Source organism: Oncorhynchus masou, chromosome 23 (assembly GCF_036934945.1).
Source record: "Oncorhynchus masou masou isolate Uvic2021 chromosome 23, UVic_Omas_1.1, whole genome shotgun sequence".
Classification (NCBI taxonomy): domain Eukaryota; kingdom Metazoa; phylum Chordata; class Actinopteri; order Salmoniformes; family Salmonidae; genus Oncorhynchus; species Oncorhynchus masou.
Window position 1 is genome coordinate 62,588,973 of NC_088234.1, and position 26,181 is coordinate 62,615,153.

At 42.2% G+C, this 26,181-nt stretch overlaps 1 protein-coding gene across 1 annotated transcript in view; it reads left to right on the plus strand.

Moving 5' to 3' along the window:
* The window catches only part of LOC135511171 (leucine-rich melanocyte differentiation-associated protein-like), a 485,324-nt gene that overhangs the window by 422,422 nt on the left and 36,721 nt on the right, over window positions 1-26,181 (plus strand). Inside the window, exon 6 of the mRNA XM_064932768.1 lies at window positions 3,119-3,203. Within this exon, the coding sequence (XP_064788840.1) occupies window positions 3,119-3,203 (85 nt within the window). The remainder of the gene's footprint in view (window positions 1-3,118; window positions 3,204-26,181) is intronic.

Consider the following 26,181-nt stretch of genomic DNA (forward strand, 5'->3'; position numbering starts at 1 on the left):
AAAGAAGAAGTAGAAGAAGAAGAATAACAACAACAATACTTGTGACCTGTTTAGAAAACACCCTTTGAATATTGCGACACACTTACAAAAAACGCACCCTGTTTAGAAGAGCTGAGAGCTCAGAAAACAGTGGATTTAACTCTGAAACATGAAAGCCAGTAGCAGAGATGTTTGGAGAGACAGAGTGGTGCTGTCATGCCAATCTGTTGGTGTGTGGTCAGATAGCAGTAGAAGTGTGTTAGTTAGGGCTTGGGTTAGAGGGCCTGCGTGTCATAGTGAGTGGTATGCCCTTGGTTTGACCCCTACAGCAGGTCATGGCTCAATAGTCATGAGGGCTTCGATGCCATAGACCACCCTTTAAAAGGCCGGAAGGGGAGAGGAGGGGGACAGAACATCAAAGTAATCTGGCCTGGTGTACTGCTTCCCTCAACATAACACAGGAATGAAAGATGATCTGGCCCGGCATCCTGCTTCTCTCACCATGACACAGGAATGAAAGGTGATCTGGCCCGGTGTGCTGCTTCCCTCAACATAACACAGGAATGAAAGATGATCTGGCCCGGCATCCTGCTTCTCTCACCATGACACAGGAATGAAAGGTGATCTGGCCCGGTGTGCTGCTTCTCTCACCATGACACAGGAATGAAAGGTGATCTGGCCCGGCATCCTGCTTCTCTCACCATGACACAGGAATGAAAGGTGATCTGGCCCGGTGTCCTGCTTCTCTCACCATGACACAGGAATGATAGGTTATCTGGCCAGGCGTTCTGCTTCTCTCACCATGACACAGGAATGAAAGGTGATCTGGCCCGGCGTCCTGCTTCTCTCACCATGACACAGGATTGAAAGGTGATCTGGCCCGGCGTCCTGCTTCTCTCACCATGACACAGGAATGAAAGGTGATCTGGCCTAGTGTCCTGCTTCCCTCACCATGACACAAGAATGAAATGTGATCTGGCCCGGCGTCCTGCTTCCCTCACCATGACACAGGAATGAAAGGTGATCTGGCCCGGCGTCCTGCTTCTCTCACCATGACACAGGAATGAAAGGTGATCTGGCCCGGTGTGCTGCTTCTCTCACCATGACACAGGAATGAAAGGTGATCTGGCCCGGCGTCCTGCTTCTCTCACCATGACACAGGAATGAAAGGTGATCTGGCCCGGTGTGCTGCTTCTCTCACCATGACACAGGAATGAAAGGTGATCTGGCCCGGCATCCTGCTTCTCTCACCATGACACAGGAATGAAAGGTGATCTGGCCCGGCGTCCTGCTTCTCTCACCATGACACAGGAATGAAAGGTGATCTGGCCCGGTGTGCTGCTTCTCTCACCATGACACAGGAATGAAAGGTGATCTGGCCCGGCATCCTGCTTCTCTCACCATGACACAGGAATGAAAGGTGATCTGGCCCGGCGTCCTGCTTCTCTCACCATGACACAGGAATGAAAGGTTATCTGGCCAGGCGTTCTGCTTCTCTCACCATGACACAGGAATGAAAGGTGATCTGGCCCGGCGTCCTGCTTCTCTCACCATGACACAGGAATGAAAGGGGATCTGGCCCGGCGTCCTGCTTCTCTCACCATGACACAGGAATGAAAGGTGATCTGGCCAGGCGTTCTGCTTCTCTCACCATGACACAGGAATGAAAGGGGATCTGGCCCGGCGTCCTGCTTCCCTCACCATGACACAAGAATGAAATGTGATCTGGCCCGGCGTCCTGCTTCTCTCACCATGACACAGTAATGAAAGGTGATCTGGCCTAGTGTCCTGCTTCCCTCACCATGACACAAGAATGAAATGTGATCTGGCCCGGCGTCCTGCTTCTCTCACCATGACACAGTAATGAAAGGTGATCTGGCCCGGCATCTGGCTTCCCTCACCATGACACAAGGATGAAAGGTGATCTGGCCCGGCGTCCTGCTTCTTTCACCATGACACAGGAATGAAAGGTGATCTGGCCCGGCGTCCTGCTTCTCTCACCATGACACAGGAATGAAAGGTGATCTGGCCCGGTGTCCTGCTTCTCTCACCATGACACAGGAATGAAAGGTGATCTGGCCCGGCGTCCTGCTTACCTCACCATGACACAGGAATGAAAGGTGATCTGGCCCGGCGTCCTGCTTCTCTCACCATGACACAGGAATGAAAGGTGATCTGGCCCGGTGTGCTGCTTCTCTCACCATGACACAGGAATGAAAGGGGATCTGGCCCGGCGTCCTGCTTCTCTCACCATGACACAGGAATGAAAGGGGATCTGGCCCGGCGTCCTGCTTCTCTCACCATGACACAGGAATGAAAGGTGATCTGGCCCGGCGTCCTGCTTACCTCACCATGACACAGGAATGAAAGGTGATCTGGCCCGGTGTGCTGCTTCTCTCACCATGACACAGGAATGAAAGGTGATCTGGCCCGGCGTCCTGCTTACCTCACCATGACACAGGAATGAAAGGTGATCTGGCCCGGTGTGCTGCTTCTCTCACCATGACACAGGAATGAAAGGGGATCTGGCCCGGCGTCCTGCTTCTCTCACCATGACACAGGAATGAAAGGTGATCTGGCCCGGTGTGCTGCTTCTCTCACCATGACACAGGAATGAAAGGTGATCTGGCCCGGTGTCCTGCTTCTCTCACCATGACACAGGAATGAAAGGTGATCTGGCCCGGTGTCCTGCTTCTCTCACCATGACACAGGAATGAAAGGTGATCTGGCCCGGTGTCCTGCTTCTCTCACCATGACACAGGAATGAAAGGTGATCTGGCCCGGCGTCCTGCTTCCCTCACCATGACACAGGAATGGAGCTTCAACATTTCCTGTCCTCATCAATAGAATTCATGGCACTTGGATAATAAGGCACAGCAATGAAACCCCTCTACCTCTCTCCTTATATATATTTCTATCTCTGCATCTATCCCCCCTCTCTCTCTCTCTCTCTCTCTCTCCCTCTCTCTCTCTCTCTCTCACTCAATTCAATTCAATTCAATTCAAGGGGCTTTATTGGCATGGGAAACAAGTGCTAACATTGCCAAAGCAAGTGAGATAGATAATATACTAATTTAAATAAACAATACAAATTAACAATCTAAATAGTAAAGTGTGACTGTGTGTTTCCTTTCCTCAGGCCCCAGGTGACCCTAAGTCTGAGAGTTCCTCCACACTCTACACCCCTCTACCCAGAGGCTCTAGAGATGGCAAGAACCACAAAGGTAAAGAAAATGTTTTTTTAAAACATGGTAGCAATGTTCTGTCCTCCCTATTTGATGACCCCTGTCCACCTCCCTATTTGTTGACCTCTCTCTACTCCAGAGAGATCTCTCCTCCCTATGTGATGACCTCTCTCTACTCCAGAGAGATCTCTCCTCTCTATGTGATGACCTCTCTCTACTCCAGAGAGATCTCTCCCCCCTATATGATGACCTCTCTCTACTCCAGAGAGATCTCTCCCCCCTATATGATGACCTCTCTCTACTCCAGAGAGATGTCTCCTTCCAATGTGATGTCCCCTCTCTACTCCAGAGAGATATCTCCTCCCAATGTGATGACCTCTCTCTACTCCAGAGAGATCTCTCCTCCCTATGTGATGACCTCTCTCTACTCCAGAGAGATATCTCCTCCCAATGTGATGACCTCTCTCTACTCCAGAGAGATCTCTCATCTCTATGTGATGACCTCTCTCTACTCCAGAGAGATCTCTCCTCTCTATGTGATGACCTCTCTCTACTCCAGAGAGATCTCTCCTCTCTATGTGATGACCTCTCTCTACTCCAGAGAGATCTCTCCTCTCTATGTGATGACCTCTCTCTACTCCAGAGAGATCTCTCCCCCCTATATGATGACCTCTCTCTACTCCAGAGAGATCTCTCCCCCCTATATGATGACCTCTCTCTACTCCAGAGAGATGTCTCCTTCCAATGTGATGTCCCCTCTCTACTCCAGAGAGATATCTCCTCCCAATGTGATGACCTCTCTCTACTCCAGAGAGATCTCTCCTCCCTATGTGATGACCTCTCTCTACTCCAGAGAGATATCTCCTCCCAATGTGATGACCTCTCTCTACTCCAGAGAGATCTCTCATCTCTATGTGATGACCTCTCTCTACTCCAGAGAGATCTCTCATCTCTATGTGATGACCTCTCTCTACTCCAGAGAGATCTCTCATCTCTATGTGATGACCTCTCTCTACTCCAGAGAGATCTCTCCTCTCTATTTGATGACCTCTCTCTACTCCAGAGAGATCTCTCCTCTCTATGTGATGACCTCTCTCTACTCCAGAGAGATCTCTCCTCTCTATGTGATGACCTCTCTCTACTCCAGAGAGATCTCTCCTCCCTATGTGATGACCTCTCTCTACTCCAGAGAGATCTCCTCCCTATGTGATGAACTCTCTCTACTCCAGAGAGATCTCTCCTCCCTATGTGATGAACTCTCTCTACTCCAGAGAGATCTCTCCTCCCTATGTGATGACCTCTCTCTAATCCAGAGAGATCTCTCCTCCCTATGTGATGACCTCTCTCTAATCTAGGTTGGAACTATTGAAACTATTTGATGTATGTGTAGGAGTGTGTATGTCAACCCTCCTTGATCTGTTGATGCTAGTCATTGATTATGTCTTATTCCAATCTAATGTGTGGAAGGGATTAACATGTGCTGCATTTCTAAAGTTGTCCCTGTTTTAGCAGAAAATTTGTTTTTTATTATATTGATGGGAAGCATTTGCTATACAATAGCGTTAATATCAGAAGCATACATTTTTTATGCATCTTTCTTTCATAAATGATCATAATAAACATATCAGTGCATAGGAACAGACACAGAAACTCTATTCCATTCTATTTGAAATGTGCTGCAATCTGTTCACCACCGCTGTGTTAGCTACAGGTGTAGGATCTTCTTTTGATCACCCTGTTGTTGCAGGAAATGAAAACTTTTAGTTTATTCAAGATTTAAAAAGGCTTCCGAAGTCAGTAGTTTCCTCTAAAATTTTAAATAGATTTTCCCTAACAATTTTTCTAGAAAAATGACACATTTATTATAATCCACATAATGATTCACATTTCCTGTTGCTGCAAGATTATTTTCCTGCTGTGAGATACTGGTGAAATGAAGATCCTTCAACGTGTAGCTGCAGTGGCCAGGGTTGTTTGTGTCTGTAGAGATGTTGTGTGAGCAACCCTGAGACCATGGTACCAGACCTCACAGCAGGGTAGTAGCTTTAAGCATGCTCTTTATCTCTGCCATTCAAAACACTGCCGCTGTGATGCGCCCAACTCCATAGAGGGCCAGCTCAAGAGGTCAACAGTGAGCACCTTACACACACACACACACACACACACACACACACACACACACACACACACACACACACACACACACACACACACACACACACACACACATAGAAACACATGCACACGCATGTGCGCACAGACACACTTACTCACCCATGCACACACACACACACACACACACACACACACACACACACACACACACACACACACACACACACACACACACACACATAGAAACACATGCATGCGCACCGACACACTTACTCACCCACACACATACACACACACACACACACACACACACACACACACACACACACACACACACACACACACACACACACACACACACACATATATATATAGAGACACATGCACACGCACGTGCGCACAGGCACACTTACTCACCCATGCACACACACACACTCCTCCTCCCACCCAGTGCCAAGGACAGATCAATTACACAGTGACTGACCAGCAGATTTCCTTGTGATGTAGGGAGAGGGACAGAGAGAGTCCCAAATGGCCCCCTATTCCTTTTATAGTGCACTACTGTTGACCAGGGCCCATAGGGAGACCCATAGGGACAAGGGTGCCATTTGGGACACAGCCAGGGAGAAACTATGCTTTGTGAATGTCAGGCAGGACAGGGAACAGTCCATTAAAAGGTGAGAGGATCTGACATGTGAGATATTTCTCCCTCCCTCCTAGGTCTGGGCCGTGGTGGGTCGAAAGTCACCATTTGTTATGTCTATGACGCTCTGCAGCCTCCGATAACACAACTCTCATCTTTAACCCTCATCTCCTCTATAGGTCCCCCACCTCAGTCCACCTCACTCCGCCTCAGTCCTTACAGCACGACAATGAATTGTGGTCCAGGGATGTGTGTCTGTGTTAGCACCTACATGGCCCTGGTCGGTGGGATGTAGCTAGCAGGTCTGACAGCCCCATGTCGCTACAGAGATGCTCTCCCCACACACACACACACACACACACACACACACACACACACACTCACACTCACACTCACACTCTCTCTCTCTCTTTATATCTCTCTCTCTCTACTGATGTTATAGGGGCCCCAGAGCCCAGCTGCCACTAGTAATTACTGCAGTCTAGAGCTCCAGTGAGGAGCCAGCGGTTGCAGGTCAGTGCCCAGGTGGAGAGCGAGGACACAGAGAGAGAGACACAGAGAGAGAGACACAGAGAGAGAGACACAGAGAGAGAGACAGAGAGAGAATAGAAAGAGTAAGACTGGGAGACAATAGAGGAAGGGGGAGGAGAGAGGAAGCACGCTACTGACTAAAAACAAGAGGCTAGGAGAGGGAGTAAAGAGAGAGGGGGACTGTGGTGTCTTGGAGCAGGCCAGGATGACACCGGGTGGCGTAACGTGACTAGTTTAGGAGAGAGTCCTGAGGAGCAGAGTCCCTAGTCGAGGTCTTAGGGACCTCCTCTACTGTCAGCTCTGGTTTAAGCTCTCTGACAGGCTGGCAGTCCCAGATTTAAAGCAACTCTTCTCGATGACACCTCATGTTTGGAGCAGAGCACTGTGTCAAAATGTGTCTCACCAGCAGAGTACATAACATTGTGGATTTGATCTCCCAATGAGAAGTCTCGGACTGAAGTTTGTCCTCACAACATACCTAATAGACAAATAATAATCATTAAGTATCTAATAATAAATACCTAAAGAGTTTAAATGGAGCATTACTTCATAATGACTTACTATAGGTAATATAGAATTATAATGAAACCTGTCAGACGTGCTTAATAGTTTAACAACAACATGTCATTATCTGACAATAGAATGTTCTCAGAGATGGATCCCCAGTTTATTAGATGTCGTTATCTGTAGGCGTAAAACATGTACGACAACAACAACAACAACAACTACTTCTGATGGAGCTATTTATGTACAGGACTCTATAGTTGAAATAAACCTTTTTTCTTCCCGTTAAAAGTTCTGATTCTCTACATATTTATATATGTCTTGGGCATCAGCCACGTCTCTTTAATGGACCAGACTGTTTGATGTGGTCCATTCTTCAACAGTGACAGGCCTAAATGAAAGGGATCCCAGTGTATGAACGGCTAAGTAGACAGAGAATAAACAAAGAGAAATGCCATAAGGCCTAACTTAATGCTCTCATTCTGGGACTGCTTCCAGATGCTTAGTATGTATGTATTTTATATGGTGCACAACTGCTATTAAAACCCTGGAGGAAAGCAAGCCTTCAAAGCCTTCAAACCCTCTAACATACGCAGACACACACACACACACACACACACACACACACACACACACACACACACTAATGACACCCATGGGACTTCTCACGTTTGCCTCGCAGTTCGCTTTTTTACACATGGGGGCGATTTGTGGCTCTACAGCGCTCAATAAACACACATATGCGCACGCTCGCAAACACACGCACACACCCACACACATACACATCCCATCCCTGGGAAAGCATCCAAACTAAGAGTAAACTGTTTTACAGTCGAGGCACAACAAATAAACAAACATCTGGAAGCGTTCAGAGCAGCAGAACCATTAGGGGGAGAGTTGGGTTTTGCCAAAACAGGGAAATGATGAGGAATGGGCTGTCAGGCCCCGCTGGAGAGACAGGGGAGTGGCTAGATGACAGAGCTGTGGGTGAGAAGTGGAAGGGGAGAGGAAGACAGAAAGGTGGGTGGGATAGAGTGAGGTAAGGGGATGGAAAGGAAGCGATGGAGAGACAGGGGAGTGGCTAGATGACAGAGCTGTGGGTGAGAAGTGGAAGGGGAGAGGAAGACAGAAAGGTGGGTGGGATAGAGTGAGGTAAGGGGATGGAAAGGAAGCGATGGAGGCGAGAGGGGTGTAGATATAAGGGACACAGAGAGAGGAGGGTAATCAGTACTGTAATTTAGGTGGGTAATCAGGACTGTCATTTAGGTAGGTAATCAGTAATGTAATTTAGATAGGTAATCAGTACAGTAATTTAGATGGGTGATCAGCACTGTATTTTAGGAGGGTAATCAGTACTGTAATTTAGATGGGTGATCAGTACTGTAATTTAGATGGGTGATCAGTACTGTATTTTAAGTGACTGATCAGTACTGTATTTTAGGTGGGTGATCAATACTGTATTTTAGGTGGGTGATCAGTACTGTATTTTAGGTGGGTGATCAGTACTGTATTTTAAGTGACTGATCAGTACTGTATTTTAGGTGGGTGATCAGTACTGTATTTTAGGTGGGTGATCAGAGATACTTTTGGACATGTAGTGTTGTTGGACATATAGTATAGTTTTGGACATGTAGTGTTGTTGGACATATAGTATTGTTTTGGACATATAGTGTTGTTGGACATATAGTATTGTTTTGGACATGTAGTGTTGTTGGACATATAGTATTGTTTTGGACATATAGTATTGTTTTGGACATATAGTGTTGTTGGACATATAGTATTGTTTTGGACATTTAGTGTTGTTGGACATATAGTATTGTTTTGGACATATAGTGTTGTTGGACATATAGTATTGTTTTGGACATGTAGTGTTGTTGGACATATAGTATTGTTTTGGACATGTAGTGTTGTTGGACATATAGTATTGTTTTGGACATATAGTATTGTTTTGGACATTTAGTGTTGTTGGACATATAGTATTGTTTTGGACATGTAGTGTTGTTGGACATATAGTATTGTGTTGGACATGTAGTGTTGTTGGACATATCGTATTGTTTTGGACATGTAGTGTTGTTGGACATATAGTATTGTTTTGGACATGTAGTGTTGTTGGACATATAGTATTGTTTTGGACATGTAGTATAGTTTTGGACGTGAAGTGTTGTTTTGGACATGCAGTGTTGTTGGAGATATAGTATTGTTTTGGATATATAGTGTTGTTGGACATATAGTATTGTTTTGGACATGTAGTGTTGTTGGACATATAGTATTGTTTTGGACATGTAGTGTTGTTGGACATATAGTATTGTTTTGGACATGTAGTGTTGTTGGACATATAGTATTGTTTTGGACATGTAGTATAGTTTTGGACATGTAGTGTTGTTGGACATATAGTATTGTTTTGGGCATGTAGTGTTGTTGGACATATAGTATTGTTTTGGACATGCAGTGTTGTTGGAGATATAGTATTGTTTTGGACATGTAGTGTTGTTGGACATATAGTATAGTTTTGGACATGTAGTGTTGTTGGACATATAGTATTGTTTTGGACATGCAGTGTTGTTGGACATATAGTATTGTTTTGGACATGCAGTGTTATTGGACATATAGTATAGTTTTGGACATGTAGAAGTGTTGTATGTGGACACCTCTTCAAATTAGTGGATTTGGCTATTTCAGCCACAGGTGTATAAAATCGAACACACAGCCATGCAATCTCCAGAAATATAGGCAGTAGAATGGCCCGTACTGAAGAGGTCAGTGACTTTCAACAAGTCAGTTCGTTCAATTTCTGCCCTGCTTGAGCTGCCCCAGTCAACTGTAAGTGCTGTTATTGTGAAGTGGAAATGTCTAGAAGCAACAACGGCTCAGCCGCGAAGTGGTAGGCCACACAAGCTAACAGAAGGGGAATTGCAGAGTGCTGAATCCCGTAGCGCGTAGAAATTGTCTGTCCCCCTTTGCAACACTCACTACCGAGTTCCAAACTGCCTCTGGAAGCAACATCAGCACAAGAACTGTTCCTTGGGACCTTCATGAACTGAGCTTCCATGGCAGAGGAGCCTCACACAAGCCTAAGATCACTATGCGCAATGACAAGCGTCGGCTGGAGTGGTGTAAAGCTCACCACCATTGGACTCACGCTTCACCACCTGGCAGTCCGATGGACGAATCTGGGTTTGACGGATGCCAGGAGAACGCTACCTGCCGGAATGCATAGTGCCAACTGTAAAGTTTGGTTGAGGAGAAATAATGGTCTGGGCCTGTTTTTCATTGTTCGGTCTAGGCCCCTGAGTTCCAGTATAGGGAAATCTTAATGCTACAGCATACAATGACATTCTAGACAATTGTGGGCTTCCAACCTTGTGGCAAAAGTTTGGGCATGTCCCTTTCCTGTTTCAGCATGACAATGCCCCCATGCACAAAGCGAGGTCCATACAAAAATGGCTTGTCGAGGTCGGTGTGGAAATTCTTGACTGGTCTGCACAGAGCCCTGACCTCAATCCCGTCTAACACCTTTGGGATGAATTGGAACGCCAACTGCGAGGCAGGCCTAATCGCCCAGCATCAGTGCCGACCTCACTAATGCTCTTTTGGCTGAATGGAAGCAAGTCCTGGTAGTAATGTTCCAACATCTAGTGGAAAGCCTTCCCATAATAGTGTAGGCTGTTATAGCAGCAAAGGGGGACCAACTGCATATTAATGGCCATGATTTTGAAATGAGATGTTCCACAAGCAGGTGTCCATGTACTTTTGGTCATGTAGTGTATACACCTGCTGGTAACTATTCCTCTGGTAACTATTCCTGTCCCGCCCTCCCTCCCTCTCTCCCTCCCTTTGTCCGTCCCGCCCGCCCTCCCTACCTCCCTCCCTCTCCCCCTCCCTCATTCCCCTCCCTTCCTTCCTCCCTCTCGCCCTTCATTATCAGACAGCTGGATGGGGTGGATTAGTAATGCTTGATAAATTGATATTGTTGAAGATGGATGAGTCATTATGAAGAGGGGCCCTGGGAAATTATCACTGTTTTTGCTATTTTGTTGTTGTTGGATAGGTAGCTTATGGCACCAGACTATGAATTAGCTGAACTCCATCGTTGTCTCAGAAGCAAAGGATGTATGTCTGTCACTAACATAGTTAAAATCCGAGCCTTAGAATGAATGTGAATAGGCTGTCATGAGGTCTATTTACCACGAACTGCACGTTCAAACAAGCTCACTCATGATTCATCCTACACTCCTAGAAAAAAGGTGCTATCCAAAAAGGGTTCTTCGGCTGCCCTCATTGAAGAAACAATTTCTGTTCCAGGTAGAACCCTTTGGAACCCAAAATATTTCTACCTGGAACCAAAAAGAGTTCTAACTGGAATCAAAAAGGGCTAAACTATGGGGACAACTACAGAGCCCCTTTGTAACCTTTTTTTCTAAGAGTGTAGGTTAGTTAGACTTATGTGGGAAAGTCATTGATACAACTGTCTTATATGTCTCCATCATTTATACACCTGTCTATCATTTATACACCTGTCTTATTTCTGTCATTTATACAACCGTCTTATTTGTCTCCATCATTGATACAACTGTCTTATTTGTCTCCATCATTTATACAACCGTCTTATTTCTGTCTATCATTTATACACCTGTCTTATTTCTGTCTATCATTTATACAACCGTCTTATTTGTCTCCATCATTGATACAACTGTCTTATTTGTCTCCATTTATATAACTGTCTTATTTGTCTCCATCATTGATACAACCGTCTTATTTCTCTCCATCATTTATACACCTGTCTTATTTCTGTCTCATTTATTCAACCGTCATATTTGTCTCCATCATTTATACAACTGTCTTATTTGTCTCCATCATTTATACAACTGTCTTATTTGTCTCCATCATTTATACAACCGTCTTATTTCTGTCTATCATTTATACACCTGTCTTATTTCTGTCTATCATTTATACAACCATCTTATTTGTCTCCATCATTGATACAACTGTCTTATTTGTCTCCATCATTTTTACAACCGTCTTATTTGTATCCATCATTGATACAACCATCTTATTTGTCTCCATCATTTATACAACCGTCTTATTTGTCTCCATCATTGATACAACCATCTTATTTGTCTCCATCATTTATACAACTGTCTTATTTCTCTCCATCATTTATACACCTGTCTTATTTCTGTCAATCATTTATACAACAGTCGTATTTGTCTCCATCATTTTTACAACCGTCTTATTTGTCTCCATCATTGATACAACCATCTTATTTGTCTCCATCATTTATACACCTGTCTTATTTCTGTCTATCATTTATACACCTGTCTTATTTCTGTCTATCATTTATACAACCATCTTATTTGTCTCCATCATTGATACAACCGTCTTATTTGTCTCCATCATTTATAGAACTGTCTTATTTGTCTCCATCATTGATACAGCCATCTTATTTGTCTCCATCATTTATACACCTGTCTTATTTCTGTCTATCATTTATACACATGTCTTATTTCTGTCTGTCATTTATACAACCGTCTTATTTTTGTCTATCATTTACACAACCGTCTTATTTGTCTCCATCATTTATACAACTGTCTTGTTTGTCTCCATCATTGATACAACCGTCTTATTTCTGTCTATCATTTATACACCTGTCTTATTTCTGTCTATCATTTATACACCTGTCTTATTTCTGTCTATCATTTATACACCTGTCTTATTTCTGTCTGTCATTTATACAACCATCTTATTTCTGTCTATCATTTACACAACCGTCTTATTTGTCTCCATCATTGATACAACCGTCTTATTTGTCTCCATCATTTATACAACCGTCTTGTTTGTCTCCATCATTGATACAGCCATCTTATTTGTCTCCATCATTTATACACCTGTCTTATTTCTGTCTATCATTTATACACCTGTCTTATTTCTGTCTGTCATTTATACAACCATCTTATTTCTGTCTATCATTTACACAACCGTCTTATTTGTCTCCATCATTTATACAACTGTCTTGTTTGTCTCCATCATTTATACAACCGTCTTATTTGTCTCCATCATTTATACTCCTGTCTATCATTTATACACCTGTCTTATTTCTGTCATTTATACAACCGTCTTATTTGTCTCCATCATTGATACAACTGTCTTATTTGTCTCCATCATTTATACAACCATCTTATTTGTCTCCATCATTTATACACCTGTCTTATTTCTGTCTATCATTTATACAACCATCTTATTTGTCTCCATCATTGATACAACTGTCTTATTTGTCTCCATCATTTATACAACCGTCTTATTTCTGTCTATCATTTATACACCTGTCTTATTTCTGTCATTTATACAACCTTCTTATTTGTCTCCATCATTGATACAACCGTCTTATTTGTCTCCATTTATATAACTGTCTTATTTGTCTCCATCATTGATACAACCGTCTTATTTCTCTCCATCATTTATACAACCGTCTTATTTGTCTCCACCATTGATACAACCATCTTATTTGTCTCCATCATTTATACACCTGTCTTATTTCTGTCTATCATTTATACACCTGTCTTATTTCTGTCTATCATTTACCCAACCGTCGTATTTGTCTCCATCATTGATACAACCATCTTATTTGTCTCCATCATTTATACAACCGTCTTATTTCTGTCTATCATTTATACACCTGTCTTATTTCTGTCTATCATTTATACAACCATCTTATTTGTCTCCATCATTGATACAACCGTCTTATTTGTCTCCATCATTTATACAACCGTCTTATTTGTCTCCATCATTGATACAGCCATCTTATTTGTCTCCATCATTTATACACCTGTCTTATTTCTGTCTGTCATTTATACACCTGTCTTATTTCTGTCTATCATTTATACAACCATCTTATTTGTCTCCATCATTGATACAACCGTCTTATTTGTCTCCATCATTTATACAACTGTCTTGTTTGTCTCCATCATTTATACAACCATCTTATTTGTCTCCATCATTTATACAACCGTCTTATTTGTCTCCATCATTGATACAACTGTCTTATTTGTCTCCATCATTTATACACCTGTCTATCATTTATACACCTGTCTTATTTCTGTCATTTATACAACTGTCTTATTTGTCTCCATCATTGATACAACTGTCTTATTTGTCTCCATCATTTATACAACCGTCTTATTTCTGTCTATCATTTATACACCTGTCTTATTTCTGTCATTTATACAACCTTCTTATTTGTCTCCATCATTGATACAACTGTCTTATTTGTCTCCATCATTGATACAACCGTCTTATTTGTCCCCATTTATATAACTGTCTTATTTGTCTCCATCATTGATACAACCGTCTTATTTCTCTCCATCATTTATACACCTGTCTTATTTCTGTCTATCATTTACACAACCGTCGTATTTGTCTCCATCATTGATACAACCATCTTATTTGTCTCCATCATTTATACAACCGTCTTATTTCTGTCTATCATTTATACACCTGTCTTATTTCTGTCTATCATTTATACAACCATCTTATTTGTCTCCATCATTGATACAACCGTATTTGTCTCCATCATTTATACAACCGTCTTATTTGTCTCCATCATTGATACAGCCATCTTATTTGGCTCCATCATTTATACACCTGTCTTATTTCTGTCTATCATTTATACACCTGTCTTATTTCTGTCTATCATTTATACAACTGTCGTATTTGTCTCCATCATTGATACAGCCATCTTATTTTTCTCCATCATTTATACAACCGTCTTATTTCTGTCTGTCATTTATACACCTGTCTTATTTCTGTCTATCATTTATACAACCATCTTATTTGTCTCCATCATTGATACAACCGTCTTATTTGTCTCCATCATTTATACAACTGTCTTGTTTGTCTCCATCATTTATACAACCATCTTATTTGTCTCCATCATTTATACAACCGTCTTATTTGTCTCCATCATTGATACAACTGTCTTATTTGTCTCCATCATTTATACACCTGTCTATCATTTATACACCTGTCTTATTTCTGTCATTTATACAACTGTCTTATTTGTCTCCATCATTGATACAACTGTCTTATTTGTCTCCATCATTTATACAACCGTCTTATTTCTGTCTATCATTTATACACCTGTCTTATTTCTGTCATTTATACAACCTTCTTATTTGTCTCCATCATTGATACAACTGTCTTATTTGTCTCCATCATTGATACAACCGTCTTATTTGTCCCCATTTATATAACTGTCTTATTTGTCTCCATCATTGATACAACCGTCTTATTTCTCTCCATCATTTATACACCTGTCTTATTTCTGTCTATCATTTACACAACCGTCGTATTTGTCTCCATCATTGATACAACCATCTTATTTGTCTCCATCATTTATACAACCGTCTTATTTCTGTCTATCATTTATACACCTGTCTTATTTCTGTCTATCATTTATACAACCATCTTATTTGTCTCCATCATTGATACAACCGTCTTATTTGTCTCCATCATTTATACAACCGTCTTATTTGTCTCCATCATTGATACAGCCATCTTATTTGGCTCCATCATTTATACACCTGTCTTATTTCTGTCTATCATTTATACACCTGTCTTATTTCTGTCTATCATTTATACAACTGTCGTATTTGTCTCCATCATTGATACAACCATTTTATTTTTCTCCATCATTTATACAACCGTCTTATTTCTGTCTATCATTTATGCACCTGTCTTATTTATGTCTATCATTTATACACCTGTCTTATTTCTGTCTATCATTTATACAACCATCTTTTTTGTCTCCATCATTGATACAATCGTCTTATTTGACCCCATCATTTATACAACCGTCTTATTTCCAAAAAGTATGATTTGTCCTCATGTGCAGTTGCAAACCATAGTCTGTCTTTTTTTATGGTGGTTTTGGAGCAGTGTCTTGTTCCTTGCTGAGTGGCCTTTCAAGTAATATCGATATAGGACTAGTTTTACTGTGGATATAGATACTTCTGTAACTGTTTCCTTCAGCATCTTCACAAGGTTCTTTGCTGTTCTTCTGGGATTGATTTGCACTTTTCGCACCAAAGTACGTTCATCTCTTGGAGACAGAACACGTCTCCTTCCTGAGTGGTATGGCGGCTGCGTGGTCCCATGGTGTTTATACTTGTGTACTATTGTTTGTACAGAAGAAGGTGGTACCTTCAGGCAATTGCTCCCAATGATGAACCAGATTTGTGGAGGTCTACAATTTTTTTTCTGAGGTCTTGGCTGATTTCTTTTGATTTTCCCATGATGTCAAGCAAAGAGGCACTGAGTTTGATGAAAGGCCCTGAAATACATCCACAGGCACACCTCCAATTGACTCAAATTATATCAATTAACCTATCAGAGGCTTCTAAAGCTATGACATAATTTTTGGAATTTTCCAAGCTGTTTAAAGGCACAGTCAACTTCTGTGTATGTAAACTTCTGACCTATTGAAATTGTGATACGGTGAGTGAAATGATGTTTCTGTAAACAATTGTTGGAAAAATGACTTGTGTCATGCACAAAGTAGATGTCCTAACCGACTTGCCAAAACTATAGTTTGTTAACAATAAATTTGTGGAGTGGTTGAAAAACGAGTTTTAATGACTCCAACCTAAGTGTATGTAAACTTCTGACTTCAACTGTATGTAAATGTGATATTGCCGTTTTTATTTGTAAAACATTTGCAAACATTTATCAAAACCTATTTTAGCTTTATCATTATATGTGTAGATTGATGAGGGGAAGAAAACGATTTAAGAAATGTTAGAATAAGGATACAACGTTCCACAATGTGGGAAAAGTCAAGTGGTTTGAATACTTCCCGAAGGCACTGTATGAGGAATATGGAAGGAGCATAGAGAGTAACCCTTACTATTCAAACCACACAACACCGAGCCTGCTGCAGGAAGTTTATGGATGACCTATGCTCCCCTTGGAGCAAAAGTGTTTAAGTTTAAGTCAAGTCAGTCCACTGTGTATGTCTATTGCAAGGCATCCAAGGCATCCACGGAACTGCCTGAACAGTACTTCTTGAGCACATGTCAATTCAGTGTAGTTCTGCCTTTGGTCTTGTGTCTATTATAATCCAGTAGGTGATAAGTACAATAATGTGGACATCGACCTTTGGCGGTCTGAGATCCTACAGACTATACACTTCCTTAATGATGTGTAACTGGATAATGACTATGCAGAATGACAAGTGAAGTTATCCACACATTGCTACAGTATCATCCTCCAACAACGATGTTGACTGAGGTTGCCTCTATGGGTAACACACTGACACACTCTGACAATATAAAATCATATTGCTTTAATCGCCAGAAATGAGTTCATAAAAGTCTCTCACAAGTACTTGTCACTAAGTCTTATATCCTTTGATGTGTTTGCCAGTTTGTGCAGCTGATGAGGTGCTAAAGATCAGTTTTAAAGGCATTAGAGATATGGATATAACATGGGCCTATAACTCACAACACAGGGATTTAATGAGCTCTCATAAAGAAAGAAATAGCCATCTTGATCACTTATTTCCACCTTCAAGCTGCACTTAGAATGGATGCCAAGAATACATAATGGGCGAACAGGGCTGATTCCTTTCCCCAAAATATCCTGTGTATTAATAACTTTGGCTTTTTTGATGTAGTGTACCGTCATGTGCTTTTGATTTCCAAAACGAGTTTCTGTGGGTTAATATGTTTTAATGATCTGGAGTCAGCATATATGGGACTTTGTTTGGGTCCTTAACCAATAACCAGTTTTTTAGGCATATAAATCATATACAGTAGGTCTATTTTCTTGCTGCGAGAATCATGTTTGTATTCCGCTTCCGTGTAGGTTTGTTTTCACTTTGCTGCCACTGTCTCCTTTCCAATTTTTTATCTGGATCCAGGTTTTGATTGAATACGTTCCATTAGGGTCTATTAGTGTTCTGTGACGCACAGCTTCACACACAGAGAGCAGCTGCCAGTCATGTATATCTGCTATCCCTCTGTGGTATATCTACTGTCCCTCTGTGGTATATCTACTGTCCCTCTGTGGTATATCTGCTATCCCTTTGTGGTATTTCTACTGTCCCTCTGTGGTATATCTACTGTCCCTCTGTGGTATATCTGCTATCCCTTTGGGGTATTTCTACTGTCCCTCTGTGGTATATTTACTGTCCCTCTGTGGTATATCTACTGTCCCTCTGTGGTATATCTACTGTCCCTCTGTGGTATATCTACTGTCCCTCTGTGGTATATCTGCTGTCCCTCTGTGGTATATTTACTGTCCCTCTGTGGTATATCTTCTGTCCCTCTGTGGTGGTCCCTCTGTGGTATATCTACTGTCCCTCTGTGGTATATTTACTGTCCCTCTGTGGTATATTTACTGTCCCTCTGTGGTATATTTACTGTCCCTCTGTGGTATATATACTGTCCCTCTGTGGTATATTTACTGTCCCTCTGTGGTATATCTACTGTCCCTCTGTGGTATATCTACTGTCCCTCTGTGGTATATATGCTATCCCTCTGTGGTATATCTACTGTCCCTCTGTGGTATATTTACTGTCCCTCTGTGGTATATCTACTGTCCCTCTGTGGTATATCTACTGTCCCTCTGTGGTATATCTGCTGTCCCTCTGTGGTATATCTACTGTCCCTCTGTGGTATATCTACTGTCCCTCTGTGGTATATCTGCTATCCCTTTGTGGTATTTCTACTGTCCCTCTGTGGTATATCTACTGTCCCTCTGTGGTATATCTGCTATCCCTTTGTGGTATTTCTACTGTCCCTCTGTGGTATATTTACTGTCCCTCTGTGGTATATTTACTGTCCCAACTGTGGTACATCTACTGTCCCTCTGTGATATATTTACTGTTCCTCTGTGGTATATGTGGTATATGTACTGTCCCTCTGTGGTATACCTGCTGTCACTCTGTGATATATTTACTGTCCCTATGTGGTATATTTACTGTCCCTCTGTGGTATATTTACTGTCCCAACTGTGGTACATCTACTGTCCCTCTGTGATATAGCTGCTGTCCCTCTGTGATATATTTACTGTCCCTCTGTGGTATATGTGGTATATCTACTGTCCCTCTGTGGTATACCTGCTGTCACTCTCTGTGATATATTTACTGTCCCTATGTGGTATGTCTGCTGTCCCTCTGTGGTATATGTGGTATATTTTCTGTCCCTCTGGTATATCTACTGTCTATCTGTGGTATATTTACTGTCTCTCTGTGGTATATATACTGTCCCTCTGTGGTATATCTACTGTCCCTCTGTGGTATATCTACTGTCCCTCTGTGGTATATCTACTGTCCCTATGTGGTATAGCTCTGTCCCTCTGTGGTATATCTGCTGTCCCTCTGTGGTATATGTAGTATATCTACTGTCCCTCTGTGGTATATCTGATGTCCCTCTGTGGTATGTCTGCTGTCCCTCTGTGGTATATCTGCTGTCTCTCTGTGGTATATCTGCTGTCGCTCTGTGGTATATCTACTGTCCCTCTGTGGTATATCTGCGGTCGCTCTGTGGTGTATCTACTGTCCCTCTGTGGTATATCTACTGTCCCTCTGTGGTATATCTGCTGTCCCTCTGTGGTATATCTGCTGTCCCTCTGTGGTATATATACTGTCCCTCTGTGATATATCTGCTGTCACTCTGTGATATATCTGCTGTCACTCTGTGATATATTTACTGTCCCTATGTGGTATATATTCTGTCCCTCTGTGTTATATGTGGTATATATTCTGTCCCTCTGTGGTATATGTGGTATATTTACTGTCCCTCTGTGGTATATGTGGTATATCTACTGTCCCTCTGTGGTATACCTGCTGTCACTCTGTGATATATTTACTGTCCCTATGTGGTATATCTTCTGTCCCTCTGTGGTATATCTACTGTCTATCTGTGGTATATTTACTGTCCTTCTGTGGTATATGTGGTATATTTACTGTCCCTCTGTGGTATATGTGGTATATTTTCTGTCCCTCTGGTATATCTACTGTCTATCTGTTGTATATATACTGTCCCTCTGTGGTATATCTACTGTCCCTCTGTGGTATATGTGGTATATCTACTGTCCCTCTGTGGTATACCTGCTGTCACTCTGTGATATATTTACTGTCCCTCTGTGGTATATTTACTGTCCCTCTGTGGTATATGTGGTATATTTTCTGTCCCAATGTGGTATATCTGCTGTCCCTATGTGGTATATTTTCTGTCCCTCTGTGGTATATGTGGTATATCTACTGTCCCTCTGTGGTATATCTACTGTCCCTCTGTGATATATTTACTGTTCCTCTGTGGTATATCTGCTGTCCCTCTGTGGTATATCTACTGTCCCTCTGTGGTATATTTACTGTCCCTCTGTGGTATATATACTGTCCCTCTGTGATATAGATGCTGTCCCTCTGTGATATATTTACTGTTCCTCTGTGGTATATCTACTGTCCCTCTGTGGTATATTTACTGTCCCTCTGTGGTATATTTACTGTCCCTCTGTGGTATATTTACTGTCCCTCTGTGGTATATCTACTGTCCCTCTGTGGTATATTTACTGTCCCTCTGTGGTATATCTACTGTCCCTCTGTGGTATATCTACTGTCCCTCTGTGGTATATCTGCTATCCCTCTGTGGTATATCTACTGTCCCTCTGTGGTATATCTACTGTCCCTCTGTGGTATATTTACTGTCCCTCTGTGGTATATCTACTGTCCCTCTGTGGTATATTTACTGTCCCTCTGTGGTATATCTACTGTCCCTCTGTGGTATATCTACTGTCCCTCTGTGGTATATCTGCTATCCCTCTGTGGTATATCTACTGTCCCTCTGTGGTATATCTACTGTCCCTCTGTGGTATATCTGCTATCCCTTTGTGGTATTTCTACTGTCCCTCTGTGGTATATCTGTCCCTCTGTGGTATATCTGCTATCCCCCTTTGTGGTATTTCTACTGTCCCTCTGTGGTATATTTACTGTCCCTCTGTGGTATATCTTACTGTCCCTCTGTGGTATATCTGCTATCCCCTCTGTGGTATATTTCTACTGTCCCTCTGTGGTATATTTACTGTCCCTCTGTGGTATATGTATGTCCCTCTGTGGTATATCTCTGTGGTATATCTACTGTCCCTCTGTGGTATATTTACTGTCCCTCTGTGGTATATTTACTGTGTGGTATATCTACTGTCCCTCTGTGGTATATCTACTGTCCCTCTGTGGTATATTTACTGTCCCTCTGTGGTATATTTACTGTCCCTCTGTGGTATATGTCCCTCTGTGGTATATTTACTGTCCCTCTGTGGTATATTTACTGTCCCTCTGTGGTATATCTACTGTCCCTCTGTGGTATATCTACCCTCTGTGGTCCCTCTGTGGTATATATCTACTGTCCCTCTGTGGTATATTTACTGTCCCTCTGTGGTATATTTACTGTCCCTCTGTGGTATATACTGTCCCTCTGTGGTATATCTACTGTCCCTCTGTGGTATATCTGCTATCCCTCTGTGGTATATCTACTGTCCCTCTGTGGTATATCTACTGTCCCTCTGTGGTATATCTGCTATCCCTTTGTGGTATTTCTACTGTCCCTCTGTGGTATATCTACTGTCCCTCTGTGGTATATCTGCTATCCCTTTGTGGTATTTCTACTGTCCCTCTGTGGTATATTTACTGTCCCTCTGTGGTATATTTACTGTCCCAACTGTGGTACATCTACTGTCCCTCTGTGATATATTTACTGTCCTCTGTGGTATATGTGGTATATGTACTGTCCCTCTGTGGTATACCTGCTGTCACTCTGTGATATATTTACTGTCCCTATGTGGTATATTTACTGTCCCTCTGTGGTATATTTACTGTCCCAACTGTGGTACATCTACTGTCCCTCTGTGATATAGCTCCCTCTGTGTCCCTCTGTGATATATTTACTGTCCCTCTGTGGTATATGTGGTATATCTACTGTCCCTCTGTGGTATACCTGCTGTCACTCTGTGATATATTTACTGTCCCTATGTGGTATGTCTGCTGTCCCTCTGTGGTATATGTGGTATATTTTCTGTCCCTCTGGTATATCTACTGTCTATCTGTGGTATATTTACTGTCCCTCTGTGGTATATATCTGTGATATGTCCCTGTCCCTGTGGTATATCTACTGTCCCTCTGTGGTATATCTACTGTCCCTCTGTGGTATATCTACTGTCCCTCTATCTACTGTATATATCTACTGTCCCTCTGTGGTATATGTAGTGATATATATATCTGCTCTGTCCCTCTGTGGTATATCTGCTGTCCCTCTGTGGTATATCTGCTGTCCCTCTGTGGTATATCTGCTGTCCCTCTGTGGTATATCTACTGTCCCTCTGTGGTATATCTGCTGTCGCTCTGTGGTATATCTACTGTCCCTCTATCTGTCTACTGTCCCTCTGTGGTATATCTACTGTCCCTCTGTGGTATATCTGCTGTCCCTCTGTGGTATATCTGCTGTCCCTCTGTGGTATATATACTGTCCCTCTGTGATATATCTGCTGTCACTCTGTGATATATCTGCTGTCACTCTGTGATATATTTACTGTCCCTATGTGGTATATATTCTGTCCCTCTGTGTTATATGTGGTATATATTCTGTCCCTCTGTGGTATATGTGGTATATTTACTGTCCCTCTGTGGTATATGTGGTATATCTACTGTCCCTCTGTGGTATACCTGCTGTCACTCTGTGATATATTTACTGTCCCTATGTGGTATATCTTCTGTCCCTCTGTGGTATATCTACTGTCTATCTGTGGTATATTTACTGTCCTTCTGTGGTATATGTGGTATATTTACTGTCCCTCTGTGGTATATGTGGTATATTTTCTGTCCCTCTGGTATATCTACTGTCTATCTGTTGTATATATACTGTCCCTCTGTGGTATATCTACTGTCCCTCTGTGGTATACCTGCTGTCACTCTGTGATATATTTACTGTCCCTCTGTGGTATATTTACTGTCCCTCTGTGGTATATGTGGTATATTTTCTGTCCCAATGTGGTATATCTGTGTCCCTCTGTGGTATATATACTGTCCCTCTGTGGTATATTTTCTGTCCCTCTGTGGTATATGTGGTATATCTGTCCCTCTGTGATATATTTACTGTGTGTATATCTGCTGTCCCTCTGTATATCTACTGTCCCTCTGTGGTATATCTGCTGTCCCTCTGTGGTATATTTACTGTCCCTCTGTGGTATATATACTGTCCCTCTGTGATATAGATGCTGTCCCTCTGTGATATATTTACTGTTCCTCTGTGGTATATCTACTGTCCCTCTGTGGTATATTTACTGTCCCTCTGTGGTATATTTACTGTCCCTCTGTGGTATATTTACTGTCCCTCTGTGGTATATCTACTGTCCCTCTGTGGTATATTTACTGTCCCTCTGTGGTATATCTACTGTCCCTCTGTGGTATATCTACTGTCCCTCTGTGGTATATCTGTATCCCTCTGTGGTATATCTACTGTCCCTCTGTGGTATATCTACTGTCCCTCTGTGGTATATTTACTGTCCCTCTGTGGTATATCTACTGTCCCTCTGTGGTATATTTACTGTCCCTCTGTGGTATATCTACTGTCCCTCTGTGGTATATCTACTGTCCCTCTGTGGTATATCTGCTATCCCTCTGTGGTATATCTACTGTCCCTCTGTGGTATATCTACTGTCCCTCTGTGGTATATCTGCTATCCCTTTGTGGTATTTCTACTGTCCCTCTGTGGTATATCTACTGTCCCTCTGTGGTATATCTGCTATCCCTTTGTGGTATTTCTACTGTCCCTCTGTGGTATATTTACTGTCCCTCTGTGGTATATTTACTGTCCCAACTGTGGTACATCTACTGTCCCTCTGTGATATATTTACTGTTCCTCTGTGGTATATGTGGTATATGTACTGTCCCTCTGTGGTATACCTGCTGTCACTCTGTGATATATTTACTGTCCCTATGTGGTATATTTACTGTCCCTCTGTGGTATATTTACTGTCCCAACTGTGGTACATCTACTGTCCCTCTGTGATATAGCTGCTGTCCCTCTGTGATATATTTACTGTCCCTCTGTGGTATATGTGGTATATCTACTGTCCCTCTGTGGTATACCTGCTGTCACTCTGTGATATATTTACTGTCCCTATGTGGTATGTCTGCTGTCCCTCTGTGGTATATGTGGTATATTTTCTGTCCCTCTGGTATATCTACTGTCTATCTGTGGTATATTTACTGTCTCTATGTGGTATATATACTGTCCCTCTGTGGTATATCTACTGTCCCTCTGTGGTATATCTACTGTCCCTCTGTGGTATAGCTACTGTCCCTCTGTGGTATATCTGCTGTCCCTCTGTGGTATATGTAGTATATCTACTGTCCCTCTGTGGTATATCTGATGTCCCTCTGTGGTATGTCTGCTGTCCCTCTGTGGTATATCTGCTGTCTCTCTGTGGTATATCTGCTGTCGCTCTGTGGTATATCTACTGTCCCTCTGTGGTATATCTGTATCTACTGTCCCTCTGTGGTATATCTACTGTCCCTCTGTGGTATATCTGCTGTCCCTCTGTGGTATATCTGCTGTCCCTCTGTGGTATATATACTGTCCATCTGTGGTATATCTACTGTCCCTCTGTGGTATATCTGCTGTCACTCTGTGATATATCTGCTGTCACTCTGTGATATATTTACTGTCCCTATGTGGTATATATTCTGTCCCTCTGTGTTATATGTGGTATATATTCTGTCCCTCTGTGGTATATGTGGTATATTTACTGTCCCTCTGTGGTATATGTGGTATATCTACTGTCCCTCTGTGGTATACCTGCTGTCACTCTGTGATATATTTACTGTCCCTATGTGGTATATCTTCTGTCCCTCTGTGATATAGCTACTGTCTATCTGTGGTATATTTACTGTCCTTCTGTGGTATATGTGGTATATTTACTGTCCCTCTGTGGTATATGTGGTATATTTTCTGTCCCTCTGGTATATCTACTGTCTATCTGTGGTATATATACTGTCCCTCTGTGGTATATCTACTGTCCCTCTGTGGTATATGTGGTATATCTACTGTCCCTCTGTGGTATACTTGCTGTCACTCTGTGATATATTTACTGTCCCTCTGTGGTATATCTGCTGTCCCTCTGTGGTATATGTAGTATATCTACTGTCCCTCTGTGGTATATCTGATGTCCCTCTGTGGTATGTCTGCTGTCCCTCTGTGGTATATCTGCTGTCTCTCTGTGATATATTTACTGTTCCTCTGTGGTATATCTACTGTCCCTCTGTGGTATATTTACTGTCCCTCTGTGGTATATTTACTGTCCCTCTGTGGTATATTTACTGTCCCTCTGTGGTATATCTACTGTCCCTCTGTGGTATATTTACTGTCCCTCTGTGGTATATCTACTGTCCCTCTGTGGTATATCTACTGTCCCTCTGTGGTATATTTACTGTATATCTACTGTCCCTCTGTGGTATATCTGCTATCCCTCTGTGGTATATCTACTGTCCCTCTGTGGTATATCTACTGTCCCTCTGTGGTATATCTGCTATCCCTTTGTGGTATTTCTACTGTCCCTCTGTGGTATATCTACTGTCCCTCTGTGGTATATCTGCTATCCCTTTGTGGTATTTCTACTGTCCCTCTGTGGTATATTTACTGTCCCTCTGTGGTATATTTACTGTCCCAACTGTGGTACATCTACTGTCCCTCTGTGATATATTTACTGTTCCTCTGTGGTATATGTGGTATATGTACTGTCCCTCTGTGGTATACCTGCTGTCACTCTGTGATATATTTACTGTCCCTCTGTGATATAGCTGCTGTCCCTCTGTGATATATTTACTGTCCCTCTGTGGTATATGTGGTATATCTACTGTCCCTCTGTGGTATACCTGCTGTCACTCTGTGATATATTTACTGTCCCTATGTGGTATGTCTGCTGTCCCTCTGTGGTATATGTGGTATATTTTCTGTCCCTCTGGTATATCTACTGTCTATCTGTGGTATATTTACTGTCTCTCTGTGGTATATATACTGTCCCTCTGTGGTATATCTACTGTCCCTCTGTGGTATATCTACTGTCCCTCTGTGGTATATCTACTGTCCCTATGTGGTATAGCTACTGTCCCTCTGTGGTATATCTGCTGTCCCTCTGTGGTATATGTAGTATATCTACTGTCCCTCTGTGGTATATCTG